Source organism: Scyliorhinus torazame, chromosome 22 (assembly GCF_047496885.1).
Source record: "Scyliorhinus torazame isolate Kashiwa2021f chromosome 22, sScyTor2.1, whole genome shotgun sequence".
Taxonomy (NCBI): domain Eukaryota; kingdom Metazoa; phylum Chordata; class Chondrichthyes; order Carcharhiniformes; family Scyliorhinidae; genus Scyliorhinus; species Scyliorhinus torazame.
Genome location: NC_092728.1, coordinates 34,235,032 through 34,251,008, shown reverse-complemented (window position 1 = coordinate 34,251,008; position 15,977 = coordinate 34,235,032). Strand labels below are relative to the sequence as shown.

At 44.3% G+C, this 15,977-nt stretch overlaps 1 protein-coding gene across 1 annotated transcript in view; it reads left to right on the top strand.

Moving 5' to 3' along the window:
* LOC140398998 (protein AMBP-like) overlaps positions 1–15,977 on the top strand; it is a 322,967-nt gene that overhangs the window by 223,936 nt on the left and 83,054 nt on the right. The window contains exons 6-7 of the mRNA XM_072488038.1: positions 1,168–1,211; positions 2,782–2,860. Coding sequence (XP_072344139.1) covers positions 1,168–1,211; positions 2,782–2,860 — 123 coding nt within the window. The remainder of the gene's footprint in view (positions 1–1,167; positions 1,212–2,781; positions 2,861–15,977) is intronic.

Sequence of the window (15,977 nt, the reverse complement as noted above, 5' to 3'; positions counted from 1 at the left end):
ACGCTGGTTAGCGATGAAGTCAGGGCTGGCGAGGAGTAAGTCATCAACATATTGGATAATGCTGGACCCACCAGGGCGTGCTAATGTCGCTAACTGGGAGTGCAGTGCCTGTGAGAAAAGGGTCAGAGAATGAATGAAGCCCTGTGGGAGCCTAGTCCAAGTGTACTGGTTGCCCTTAAATGTAAAGACAAACAAATACTGTGATTCAGATGCGAGGAGTATCTCAAAAAAGGCATGTTGTAAATCAACAAGGGTGAAAACTGTCACTTCCAGTGGAACATTGCTAAGGATTGTAGCCGGGTTTGGGACAACAGGATGTAAGGGGGGTTCCACTATCTGATTAATACGTCGGAGGTCTTGGACCAAATGCCATTTGGATGGTCTTCCTATCTTAGGAACTGGAAGAATCGGGGTGTTACAGGGCGATTGGCATGGTATCAAAATTCCCTGTTGAAGGAACGATTGAATCATGACCGAGACTCCTTCTTCAGCCTCGGGGTGTAAAGGGTACTGTGAAATGGAGGGCAAGGGCATCTCAGGCTTGATTTTAATAACGACGGGAGGTACATTAGTGAGATCAACCTTGTGTTTGGAAGCTGCCCATAAATCTGCGGGGCTCCCGAAATCGGAGACTGGACTGCTCGATGGTGGTGCAATGTACCAGTTAGACAAAATGGTTGAAGAAAATATTCTAAAGTGCCTTCGGGAAAGGTTTGTCATCCAGTAAATAAAGGATCAGCCTTCTCTCGTAGGGAAGCTACCAAAAATCCCAAGGATTTGGCACTGTAGCCCTCATTGACAGTAAGAGTAACATGGGGAGCTACGAGTCCCGACTGATGCCAGAGGCCGTGGGGTACTGCAACAAGAAAGGCAGAACCTTCTTTTCCCTCAGCGAGGCCAACAAAGGAAACGGTTTGGAGAGAACCGAGGGCCTCTTGGTAAATGTTCTCCAATTCAGTCGAGCATCCCGTATGAACGTAGCAAAGAGCTACATGTGGATTAGGAATATCTAAGGGAGGTGAAAAGTGGGAGGGACCAAAATCAACCGACCACCACTGTGGAGTAGTGAAAAGGACAAGATAATGGTATGAGGGATGAGACATTATGAAATACTGATGGTGGATTGTGTTTGTAGACATGCTCCTAATGTTTTGTTTATTCTCACAGGAGCGTGTCTTCCATGGGACCCCATTCCAGACTCAACTGTCAAGGTGAGTCAATCCTTCAGTCACTTCCTGAATGTTAGGTTATAATGACGGAGGGTGTTATGACTTAAGCATGGATACATTATTGCTGCCTTCTCCTTCAGTTCTATGCCCAAGGGTGGCGCCAACCACAGCACCTTGATGCATACAATGGGCTGGGCATAGAGGCAGCTCCTGAAACTACATGAGCCAGAATAATGATTGAACACCATGGTGTTAGCACCAATCTGATCCACATTGCTTGTCCACGCCTGGAGGCATAGCATTGTAGTATTCTCACTGAACTAGTAATCCAGAGATCCAGGGAAATGCTCTGGGAACCTGGGTTCAAATCCCACCACGGCAGATGTTGGAATTTGCATTCAATAAAAGTTTGGTGGCCATGAAACCATTGTCAATTGTCATAAAACCCATCTACATCACTAATATCCTTTAGGGATGAAAATCTGTCGTCCTTACCTGGTCTGGTTTACATGTGACATTTGACCCACAGCAATGTGGTTGACTCTTAAATGCCCTCATGGATGGGCAATGAACGATGGTCCGGCCAGCACGCCCACATCCCATGCACAATTTTTTTTTAAAGTTCTGAATTACAGGCATGTTATAGTCTGGATGGTGATGGTAGAGGCTCCAATATCCCTTCCATGGCTAGCCAGGAATCTGATGCTCAACCTGTTTGGCAGCATTATCAACACATCTTCCGGGGTTGTCAAATCCTAAAGTGGGACCTGAGCTCAGAGCTTCTGTCTCAGAGTCTGAGCACCTTACGATCTCCTCTACAATATTGGTTAAGGGTCAGAAAGTAAAGAATGGAGGTGAACGGCGGTGTTTTTAGACTGGAAGGAAGTACACAGTGGTGTTCTGTAGGGTTAGTACTGGAACCTCTGCTCTTTCAGACGATTTTTTACTGACCTTGGGTTTTCAGGACTACATTTCCCTCTTTGCAATGGTTATGAAACTTGTAAATGAAATGAGAACAGTAACAGAGTTCAGGAGGACACAGGCAGACTGGTGAAGTGAGCACACACAGTGAATAAAGATTAAAATGTAAAATACATTGTGGAAGGAACAATGAAGAAAGACAATTGGAAGTAAATATTACAATTTTAATGAGAATACAGGAACTGAGAGACCAAAGGCTGTATGTACACAAATATTCAAAGGTAGCAGGACAAGGCAAGAATGCTGTTAAAAATGCACATGGGATAGTTTTGGTTTATTAACAGAGGAATAAAGAATAAAACCAGGAACAGCAAAGTGAGATGAATTGACTCAGGGATTGGTGCTGCAAAAACTTATTCAACTGAACACATCAAACGATTCACTTATATTTAAATTTGCTTGTTTCAGACATTTCCTCAATCAAACCGTCTGATAGAATTCAAACAATGTTTGTACGACAGTGTCTCTGCTCTGATTAGATGTATGGCTGCTATCTGACACCAGATTGGATATTATGTCATTGAATCTGGACATACTCTGAGGTTAAACTGGCCAAAACATTCTTCAGGTTTATGATCATGATGTTATTACTGATGTTTTCACTGATGTTTTCTCTCTCTCTCTGCACAAGGAACGTACACGGAGAACACTCGGAGAAGACGAGGAAGGGTCTGCCTTTGAAGATATCATGAACACAACCCGTAGTGCAGGTGGGAGCAGAATGGGATACAGCTCTGAGTATAACAATGGGTATAACGCTGTCTATATTACAGACAGCAGAATGGGATACAGCTCTGAGGAGAACAATGGGTATAACACTGCCTATATTACTGAGAGCAGAATGGGATACAGTACTGAGAATAACAATGGGTATAACATTGCCTATATTACTGAGAGCAGAATGGGATACAGTACTGAGAATAACAATGGGTATAACACTGTCTATATTACTGAGAGCAGAATGGGATACAGTACTGAGAATAACAATGGGTATAACACTGCCTATATTACTGAGAGCAGAATGGGATACAGTACTGAGAATAACAATGGGTATAACAATGTCTACATTACTTTTTTAAAAAATATATTTTATTGAAATTTTTCGTTCACAATTTTTTCCCCTTACACTTCAAACATAAAGAAAATTTAACAGTACATGTAACATGATAACCACACTCTAAAAAAAGAGTAACTAACCAACATGGTAAACTAATCAATTAACATAAAATGAAACTTTCCCCTCCCCCCCTCCCCTCCCCCCACCCCCCCCCCCCCCCCCAATCCCCCTCCCCCCTGGGTTGCTGCTGCTGGTCATCTATCGTCCCTCTAACGTTCCGCTAGGTAGTCGAGGAATGGTTGCCACCTTCTGGTGAACCCTTGAGCCGATCCTCTCAGTGCAAACTTAATCTGCTCCAGTTTTATGAACCCCGCCATATCGTTTATCCAGGCCTCCAGTCCGGGGGGTTTCGCTTCCTTCCACATGAGTAAAATCCTACACCGGGCTACTAGGGACGCAAAGGCCACTACGTCGGCCTCTTTAGCCTCCTGCACTCCCGGCTCATCCGCAACTCCAAATAAAGCTAACCCCCAGCCTGGTTTGACCCGGACCTTCACCACCTTCGAATTCACTCCCGTCACTCCCCTCCAATACAACCAAAACATATGTGTGTGGTTCGCCGGGCTTCCCCCGCACCTCCCACACCTGTCCTCCACTCCGAAAAACCTTCTCAACCTTGCTCCCGTTATGTGTGCTCTATGCAGCACCTTAAATTGGATCAGGCTAAGCCTGGCACACGAGGAAGAGGAATTTACCCTTCTTAGGGCATCAGCCCACAGACCCTCCTCTATCTCCTCCCCGAGCTCTTCGTCCCACTTTCCTTCAGTTCGCCCACCAGCTCCTCCCCCTCCTCTCTCATCTCTCGGTATATCTCTGACACCTTGCCCTCCCCGACCCACACCCCCGAGAGCATTCTATCCTGGATCCCCTGTGTCGGGAGCAATGGAAATTCCCTCACTTGTTGTCTTGTGAACGCCCTCACCTGTATATACCTAAAGAAATTTCCCCGGGGCAGCTTATACTTTTCCTCCAACGCTCCCAAGCTCGCAAACGTCCCGACAATAAATAAATCTCCCACCCTCCTAATTCCCAACTGGTGCCAGCTCTGGAATCCTCCATCCATCCTCCCTGGGGCAAACCTGTGGTTGTTCCTAATTGGGGACCCCACCAGGGCTCCCAGCACACCTCTCTGTCGCCTCCATTGTCCCCAGATATTTAATGTTGCCGCTACCACTGGGTTTGTGGTAAATTATTTTGGTGAGAACGGTAGTGGCGCCGTCACCAGCGCCTCTAGGCTCGTCCCTTTACAGGACTTTCTCTCTAGTCTTTTCCACGCCGCTCCCTCTCCCTCTATCATCCATTTACGGATCATCGCCACATTGGCGGCCCAATAGTAGTCGCCCAAATTCGGCAGCGCCAGTCCCCCGCTATCTCTGCTACGTTGTAAGAACCCCCTCCTTACCCTCGGAACTTTCCCTGCCCACACGAAGCTCGTGATGCTCCTGACTATTTTTTTAAAGAAGGCCTTAGTGATCAGTATAGGGAGACATTGGAATACAAATAGGAACCTCGGGAGGACCATCATCTTAATTGCCTGCACTCTGCCCGCCAGTGACAGTGGCTGCATGTCCCACCTCTTGAAGTCCTCTTCCATTTGTTCTACCAGTCGTGTCAGATTAAGTCTATGCAAGGTTCCCCAGCTCCTGGCTATCTGAATCCCCAGGTATCGAAAGTTTCTTTCCACTTTCCTTAAAGGCAGGCCATCTATCCCTCTACTCTGGTCCCCAGGGTGTATCACAAAATGTTCACTCTTCCCCATGTTAAGCCTATATCCCGAGAAATCTCCGAACTCCCTCAATATCTGCATGACCTTTGTCATCCCCCCCACTGGATCCGTCACATACAACAGTAGGTCATCTGCGTAGAGTGACACTCGGTGTTCTTCTCCCCCTCTAATCACCCCTCTCCATTTTCTGGAGTCTCTCAGCGCCATGGCCAGTGGTTCAATTGCCAACGCGAACAGTAATGGAGATAGCGGGCATCCCTGTCTTGTTCCCCTGTATAGTCGGAAATACTCCAATCTTTGCCGACCCGTGACCACACTTGCCGTTGGGGCCCCATAGAGGAGTTTGACCCAGCTAATAAACCCGTCCCCGAACCCGAACCTCCTCAGCACCTCCCATAAGTACTCCCACTCCACCCTGTCAAATGCCTTCTCTGCATCCATTGCCGCCACTGTCTCTGCCTCCCCCTCGACTGGGGGCATCATTATCACCCCTAATAGCCGTCGCACGTTGACATTTAATTGTCTCCCCTTTACGAATCCTGTCTGGTCTTCGTGCACCACCCCCGGGACACAGTCCTCTATCCTCGATGCCAGCACCTTTGCTAGCAATTTGGCGTCCACGTTTAGTAGTGAAATAGGCCTATTGGACCCGCACTGCAGCGGATCTTTACCCCGCTTCAAAATTAGCGATATCGTCGCCTCCGACATTGTCGGGGGTAGAGTCCCTCCTTCCCTGGCCTCATTAAAAGTCCTCACCAACAGCGGGGCCAGCAGGTCCACATATTTTCTATAAAATTCCACCGGGAACCCATCTGGTCCCAGAGCCTTCCCTGCCTGCATGTTCCCCAGCCCCTTGGTAACCTCGTCCACCCCAATTGGTGCCCCCAGGCCTTCCACCTTCTGCTCCTCCACCCTCGGGAACCTTAATCGGTCCAGAAACTGCCGCATCTCCTCTTTTCCCTCCGGCGGTTGGGACCTATAAAGTCTTTTGTAAAAGGTTTTAAACACCCCGTTTATCTTCCCTGCTCTCCGCACCGTAGCTCCCTTTTCGTCTCCAATTCCCCGTATCTCCCTCGCCGCTGTCCTCTTTCGCAGCTGATGGGCCAACAGGCGACTAGCCCTTTCCCCATATTCATACCTCATCCCCTATGCCTTCCTCCACAGCACCTCCGCCCTCCTGGTGGCCAGAAGGTGTCTGGAGTCGTCGTCTCTCCCTGTACAGTCCCTCCTCTGGGGTCTCCGCAAATTCTCTGTCCACCCTTAAGATCTCCCCCAGACAATGTCTATATTGCTGAGAGCAGAATGGGATACAGCACTGAGTATTACAATGGGTATAACACTCTACATTACTGAGAGCAGAATGTTATACAGCACGGAGTACAACAATCGGTATAACACTGCCCATATTACCAAGAGCAGAATGGGACACAGCACTGAGGACAACAATGGGTATCACACTGTCTATATTACTGAGAGCAGAATGCGATACAGCACTGAATACAACAATGAGTATAACAATGCTTATATTACTGAAAGCAGAATGGGATAAAGCTCTGAGTACAACAATGGGTAGAACACTGACTATATTACTGAGAGAAGAATGGGATACAGCACTGAGAACAACAATGGGTATAACACTGCCCATATTACCAAGAGCAGAACGGGATACAGCACTGAGTACAACAATGGGTATAACACTGTCTATATTACTGAGCACAGTACGAAGTCTTACAACACCAGGTTAAAGTCCAACAGGTTTGTTTCGATGTCACTAGCTTTCGGAGCGCTGCTCCTTCCTCAGGTGAATGCAGAGGTCTGTTCCAGAAACACAGATATAGACAAATTCAAAGATGCCAAACAATGCTAGGAATGCGAGCATTAGCAGGTGATTAAATCTTTACAGATCCAGAGATGGGGTAACCCCAGGTTAAAGAGGTGTAAATTGTATCAAGCCAGGACAGTTGGTAGGATTTTGCAGGCCAGATGGTGGGGGATGAATGTAATGCGACATGAATCCCAGGTCCCGGTTGAGGCCGCACTCATGTGTGCGGAACTTGGCTATAAGTTTCTGCTCGGCGATTCTGCGTTGTCGCGGGTCCTGAAGGCCGCCTTGGAGAACGCTTACCCGGAGATCAGAGGCTGAATGCCCTTGACCGCTGAAGTGTTCCCCGACTGGAAGGGAACATTCCTGCCTGGTGATTGTTGAGCGATGTCCGTTCATTCTCTGCATTCACCTGAGGAAGGAGCAGAGCTCCGAAAGCTAGTGACATCGAAACAAACATGTTGGACTTTAACCTGGTGTTGTAAGACTTCGTACTGTGCTCACCCCAGTCCAACGCCGGCATCTCCACATCATATATTACTGAGAGCAGAATGGGATACAGCTCTGAGTATAACAATGGTTATAACACTGTATATATTACTGAGAGCAGAATGGGATACAGCACTGAGTATAACAATGGGTAAAACACCCTATATCACTGAGAGCAGAATGGGATACAGCACTGAGTACAACAATGGGTATAACACTGTCTACATTACTGAGAGCAGAATGGGTTACAGCTCGGAGTACAACAATGGGTATAACACTGCTCATATTACCAAGAGCAGAATGGGACACAGCTCTGAGTACAACAATGGGTATAACACTGTCTATATTACTGAGAGCAGAATGGGATACAGCACTGGGTACAAGAATGGGTAAAACACTGTCGATATTACTGAGAGCAGAATGGGATACAGCTCTGAGTACAACAATGGGTATAACACTGTCTATATTACTGAGAGCAGAATGGGATAAAGCTCTGAGTACAACAATGGTTATAACACAGCCGCTATTACTGAGAGCAGAATGGGATACAGCACTGAGTACAACAATGGGTATAACACTGCCCATATTACCAAGAGCAGAATGGGACACAGCACTGAGTACAACAATGGGTATAACACTGCCCATATTACCAAGAGCAGAATGGGACACAGCACTGAGTACAACAATGGGTACAACACTGTCTACATTACGAAGAGCAGCATGGGATACAGCACTGAGTGCAACAATGGGGATAACACGGTCTATATTACTGAGAGAAGAATGGGGTACAGCTCTGAGTACAACAATGGGTACAACACTGTCTATATTACTGAGAGCAGAATGGGATACAGCAATGAGTGCAACAATGGGGATAACACTGTCTATATTACTGAGAGCAGAATGGGATACAGTACTGGGTACAACAATGGGTAAAACACTGTCAATATTACTGAGAGCAGAATGGGATACAGCACTGAGTGCAACAATGGGGATAACACTGTCTATATTACTGAGAGCAGAATGGGATACAGCACTGAGTGCAACAATGGGGATAACACTGTCTATATTACTGAGAGCAGAATGGGATACAGCACTGAGTACAACAATGGGTATAACACTGTCTATATTACTGAGAGCAGAATGGGATACAGTACTGGGTACAACACTGTCTATATTACTGAGAGCAGAATGGGATACAGCACTGAGTACAACAATGGGTATAACACTGTCTATATTACTGAGAGCAGAATGGGATACAGCTCTGTGTACAACAATGGGTATAACACTGTCTATATTGCTGAGAGCAGAATGGGATACAGCACTGAGTATTACAATGGGTATAACACTCTACATTACTGAGAGCAGAATGTTATACAGCACGGAGTACAACAATGGGTATAACACTGTCTATATTACTGAGAGCAGAATGGGTTACAGCTCTGAGTACAACAATGGGTATAACACTGTCTATATTACTGAGAGCAGAATGGGATACAGTACTGGGTACAACAATGGGTATAACACTGTCTATATTACTGAGAGCAGAATGGGATACAGCTCTGTGTACAACAATGGGTATAACACTGTCTATATTGCTGAGAGCAGAATGGGATACAGCACTGAGTATTACAATGGGTATAACACTCTACATTACTGAGAGCAGAATGTTATACAGCACGGAGTACAACAATCGGTATAACACTGCCCATATTACCAAGAGCAGAATGGGACACAGCACTGAGTACAACAATGGGTATAAAACTGTCTATATTACTGAGAGCAGAATGGGACACAGCACTGAGTACAACAATGGGTATAACACAGCCGCTATTACTGAGAGCAGAATGGGATACAGCACTGAGTACAACAATGGGTATAACACTGCCCATATTACCAAGAGCAGAATGGGACACAGCACTGAGTACAACAATGGGTACAACACTGCCCATATTACCAAGAGCAGCATGGGATACAGCACTGAGTGCAACAATGGGGATAACACGGTCTATATTACTGAGAGCAGAATGGGGTACAGCTCTGAGTACAACAATGGGTATAACACTGTCTATATTATTGAGAGCAGAATGGGATACAGCACTGTGTACAACAATGGGTATAACACTGTCTATATTACTGAGAGCAGAATGGGTTACAGCTCTGAGTACAACAATGGGTATAACACTGTCTATATTACTGAGAGCAGAATGGGATACAGTACTGGGTACAACACTGTCTATATTACTGAGAGCAGAATGGGATACAGCACTGAGTACAACAATGGGTATAACACTGTCTATATTACTGAGAGCAGAATGGGATACAGCTCTGTGTACAACAATGGGTATAACACTGTCTATATTACTGAGAGCAGAATGGGATACAGCACTGAGTACAACAATGGGTATAACACTGTCTATATTACTGAGAGCAGAATGGGTTACAGCTCGGAGTACAACAATGGGTATAACACTGCTCATATTACTGAGAGCAGAATGGGATACAGCTCTGTGTACAACAATGGGTATAACACTGTCTATATTACTGAGAGCAGAATGGGATACAGCACTGAGTACAACAATGGGTATAACACTGTCTATATTACTGAGAGCAGAATGGGTTACAGCTCGGAGTACAACAATGGGTATAACACTGCTCATATTACCAAGAGCAGAATGGGACACAGCTCTGAGTAGAACAATGGGTATAACACTGTCTATATTACTGAGAGCAGAATGGGACACAGCACTGAGTACAACAATGGGTATAACACTGTCTATATTACTGAGAGCAGAATGGGATACAGCACTGAGTACAACAATGGGTATAACACTGTCTATATTACTGAGAGCAGAATGGGATACAGCACTGAGTGCAATAATGGGGGTAACACTGTCTATATTACTGAGAGCAGAATGGGATACAGCACTGAGAACAACAATGGGTAGAACGCTGCCCATATTACCAAGAGCAGAATGGGACACAGCACTGAGTACAACAATGGGTACAACACTGTCTACATTACTAAGAGCAGCATGGGATACAGCACTGAGTGCAACAATGGGGATAACACTGTCTATATTACTGAGAGCAGAATGGGATACAGCACTGGGTACAACAATGGGTAAAACACTGTCAATATTACTGAGAGCAGAATGGGATACAGCACTGAGTGCAACAATGGGGATAACACTGTCTATATTACTGAGAGCAGAATGGGATACAGCACTGAGTGCAACAATGGGGATAACACTGTCTATATTACTGAGAGCAGAATGGGATACAGCACTGAGTACAACAATGGGTATAACACTGTCTATATTACTGAGAGCAGAATGGGTTACAGCTCTGAGTACAACAATGGGTATAACACTGTCTATATTACTGAGAGCAGAATGGGATACAGTACTGGGTACAACACTGTCTATATTACTGAGAGCAGAATGGGATACAGCACTGAGTACAACAATGGGTATAACACTGTCTATATTACTGAGAGCAGAATGAGATACACCTCTGTGTACAACAATGGGTATAACACTGTCTATATTACTGAGAGCAGAATGGGATACAGCTCTGAGTACAACAATGGGTATAACACTGTCTATATTACTGACAGCAGAATGGGATACAGCACTGAGTACAACAATGGGTATAACACTGTCTATATTACTGAGAGCAGAATGGGTTACAGCTCGGAGTACAACAATGGGTATAACACTGCTCATATTACCAAGAGCAGAATGGGACACAGCTCTGAGTAGAACAATGGGTATAACACTGTCTATATTACTGAGAGCAGAATGGGACACAGCACTGAGTACAACAATGGGTATAACACTGTCTATATTACTGAGAGCAGAATGGGATACAGCACTGAGTACAACAATGGGTATAACACTGTCTATATTACTGAGAGCAGAATGGGTTACAGCACTGAGTATTACAATGGGTATAACACTGTCTATATTACTGAGAGCAGAATGGGATACAGTACTGGGTACAACACTGTCTATATTACTGAGAGCAGAATGGGATACAGCACTGAGTACAACAATGGGTATAACACTGTCTATATTACTGAGAGCAGAATGGGATACAGCTCTGTGTACAACAATGGGTATAACACTGTCTATATTACTGAGAGCAGAATGGGATACAGCACTGAGTACAACAATGGGTATAACACTGTCTATATTACTGAGAGCAGAATGGGTTACAGCTCGGAGTACAACAATGGGTATAACACTGCTCATATTACCAAGAGCAGAATGGGACACAGCTCTGAGTAGAACAATGGGTATAACACTGTCTATATTACTGAGAGCAAAATGGGACACAGCACTGAGTACAACAATGGGTATAACACTGTCTATATTACTGAGAGCAGAATGGGATACAGCTCTGTGTACAACAATGGGTATAACACTGTCTATATTACTGAGAGCAGAATGGGATACAGCACTGAGTACAACAATGGGTATAACACTGTCTATATTACTGAGAGCAGAATGGGTTACAGCTCGGAGTACAACAATGGGTATAACACTGCTCATATTACCAAGAGCAGAATGGGACACAGCTCTGAGTAGAACAATGGGTATAACACTGTCTATATTACTGAGAGCAGAATGGGACACAGCACTGAGTACAACAATGGGTATAACACTGTCTATATTACTGAGAGCAGAATGGGATACAGCACTGAGTACAACAATGGGTATAACACTGTCTATATTACTGAGAGCAGAATGGGATACAGCACTGAGTGCAACAATGGGGGTAACACTGTCTATATTACTGAGAGCAGAATGGGATACAGCATTGAGAACAACAATGGGTATAACGCTGCCCATATTACCAAGAGCAGAATGGGACACAGCACTGAGTACAACAATGGGTACAACACTGTCTACATTACTAAGAGCAGCATGGGATACAGCACTGAGTGCAACAATGGGGATAACACTGTCTATATTACTGAGAGCAGAATGGGATACAGCACTGGGTACAACAATGGGTAAAACACTGTCAATATTACTGAGAGCAGAATGGGATACAGCACTGAGTGCAACAATGGGGATAACACTGTCTATATCACTGAGAGCAGAATGGGATACAGCACTGAGTACAACAATGGGTATAACACTGTCTATATTACTGAGAGCAGAATGGGTTACAGCTCTGAGTACAACAATGGGTATAACACTGTCTATATTACTGAGAGCAGAATGGGATACAGTACTGGGTACAACACTGTCTATATTACTGAGAGCAGAATGGGATACAGCACTGAGTCCAACAATGGGTATAACACTGTCTATATTACTGAGAGCAGAATGGGATACACCTCTGTGTACAACAATGGGTATAACACTGTCTATATTACTGAGAGCAGAATGGGTATAACACTGTCTATATTACTGAGAGCAGAATGGGACACAGCACTGAGTACAACAATGGGTATAACACTGTCTATATTACTGAGAGCAGAATGGGTTACAGCACTGAGTATTACAATGGGTATAACACTGTCTATATCACTGAGAGCAGAATGGGATGCAGCTCTGAGTACAACAATGGGGATAACACTGTCTATATTACTGAGAGCAGAATGGGATACAGCACTGAGTGCAACAATGGGGATAACACTGTCTATATTACTGAGAGCAGAATGGGATACAGCACTGAGAACAACAATGGGTATAACACTGCCCATATTACCAAGAGCAGAATGGGACACAGCACTGAGTACAACAATGGGTACAACACTGTCTACATTACTAAGAGCAGCATGGGATACAGCACTGAGTGCAACAATGGGGATAACACGGTCTATATTACTGAGAGCAGAATGGGTTACAGCTCTGAGTACAGCAATGGGTATAACACTGTCTATATTACTGAGAGCAGAATGGGATACAGTACTGGGTACAACACTGTCTATATTACTGAGAGCAGAATGGGATACAGCACTGAGTACAACAATGGGTATAACACTGTCTATATTACTGAGAGCAGAATGGAATACAGCTCTGTGTACAACAATGGGTATAACACTGTCTATATTGCTGAGAGCAGAATGGGATACAGCACTGAGTATTACAATGGGTATAACACTCTAGATTACTGAGAGCAGAATGTTATACAGCACGGGGTACAACAATGGGTATAACACGGTCTATATTACTGAGAGCAGAATGAGTTACAGCTCTGAGTACAGCAATGGGTATAACACTGTCTATATTACTGAGAGCAGAATGGGATACAGTACTGGGTACAACACTGTCTATATTACTGAGAGCAGAATGGGATACAGCACTGAGTACAACAATGGGTATAACACTGTCTATATTACTGAGAGCAGAATGGAATACAGCTCTGTGTACAACAATGGGTATAACACTGTCTATATTGCTGAGAGCAGAATGGGATACAGCACTGAGTATTACAATGGGTATAACACTCTAGATTACTGAGAGCAGAATGTTATACAGCACGGAGTACAACAATGGGTATAACACTGTCTATATTACTGAGAGCAGAATGGGATACAGCTCTGAGTACAACAATGGGTAAAACACTGTCTATATTACTGAGAGCAGAATGGGATACAGCTCTGAGTACAACAATGGGGATAACACTGTCTATATTACTGAGAGCAGAATGGGATACAGCTCTGAGTACAACAATGGGTAAAACACTGTCTATATTACTGAGAGCAGAATGGGATAAAGCTCTGAGTACAACAATGGTTATAACACAGCCGCTATTACTGAGAGCAGAATGGGATACAGCACTGAGTACAACAATGGGTACAACACTGTCTACATTACTAAGAGCAGCATGGGATACAGCACTGAGTGCAACAATGGGGATAACACGGTCTATATTACTGAGAGCAGAATGGGGTACAGCTCTGAGTACAACAATGGGTATAACACTGTCTATATTACTGAGAGCAGAATGGGATACAGCACTGAGTGCAACAATGGGGATAAGACTGTCTATATTACTGAGAGCAGAATGGGATACAGCTCTGAGTACAACAATGGGTATAACACTGTCTATATTACTGAGAGCAGAATGGGATACATCTCTGAGTACAACAATGGGTAAAACACTGTCTATATTACTGAGAGCAGAATGGGATACAGCTCTGAGTACAACAATGGGGATAACACTGTCTATATTACTGAGAGCAGAATGGGATACAGCTCTGAGTACAACAATGGGTAAAACACTGTCTATATTACTGAGAGCAGAATGGGATAAAGCTCTGAGTACAATAATGGTTATAACACAGCCGCTATTACTGAGAGCAGAATGGGATACAGCACTGAGTACAACAATGGGTATAACACTGCCCATATTAACAAGAGCAGAATGGGACACAGCACTGAGTACAACAATGGGTATAACACTGCCCATATTACGTAGAGCAGAATGGGACACAGCACTGAGTACAACAATGGGTACAACACTGTCTACATTACTAAGAGCAGCATGGGATACAGCACTGAGAGCAACAATGGGGATAACACGGTCTATATTACTGAGAGCAGAATGGGGTACAGCTCTGAGTACAACAATGGGTATAACACTGTCTATATTACTGAGAGCAGAATGGGATACAGCAATGAGTGCAACAATGGGGATAACACTGTCTATATTACTGAGAGCAGAATGGGATACAGCACTGGGTACAACAATGGGTAAAACACTGTCAATATTACTGAGAGCAGAATAGGATACAGCACTGATTGCAACAATGGGGATAACACTGTCTATATTACTGAGAGCAGAATGGGATACAGCTCTGAGTACAACAGTGGGTATAACACTGTCTATATTACTGAGAGCAGAATGGGATACAGCACTGAGTGCAACAATGGGGATAACACTGTCTATATTACTGAGAGCAGAATGGGATACAGCACTGAGTACAACAATAGGTATAACACGGTCTATATTACTGAGAGCAGAATGGGATACAGCTCTGAGTACAACAATGGGTATAACACTGTCTATATTACTGAGAGCAGAATGGGATACAGCACTGAGTGCAACAATGGGGATAACACTGTCTATATTACTGAGAGCAGAATGGGATACAGCACTGAGTACAACAATGGGTATAACACTGTCTATATTACTGAGAGCAGAATGGGTTACAGCTCTGAGTACAACAATGGGTATAACACTGTCTATATTACTGAGAGCAGAATGGGATACAGTACTGGGTACAACACTGTCTATATTACTGAGAGCAGAATGGGATACAGCACTGAGTACAACAATGGGTATAACACTGTCTATATTACTGAGAGCAGAATGGGATACAGCTCTGTGTACAACAATGGGTATAACACTGTCTATATTGCTGAGAGCAGAATGGGATACAGCACTGAGTATTACAATGGGTATAACACTCTACATTACTGAGAGCAGAATGTTATACAGCACGGAATACAACAATGGGTATAACACTGTCTATATTACTGAGAGCAGAATGGGTTACAGCTCTGAGTACAACAATGGGTATAACACTGTCTAAATTACTGAGAGCAGAATGGGATACAGTACTGGGTACAACACTGTCTATATTACTGAGAGCAGCATGGGATACAGCACTGAGTATTACAATGGGTATAACACTCTACATTACTGAGAGCA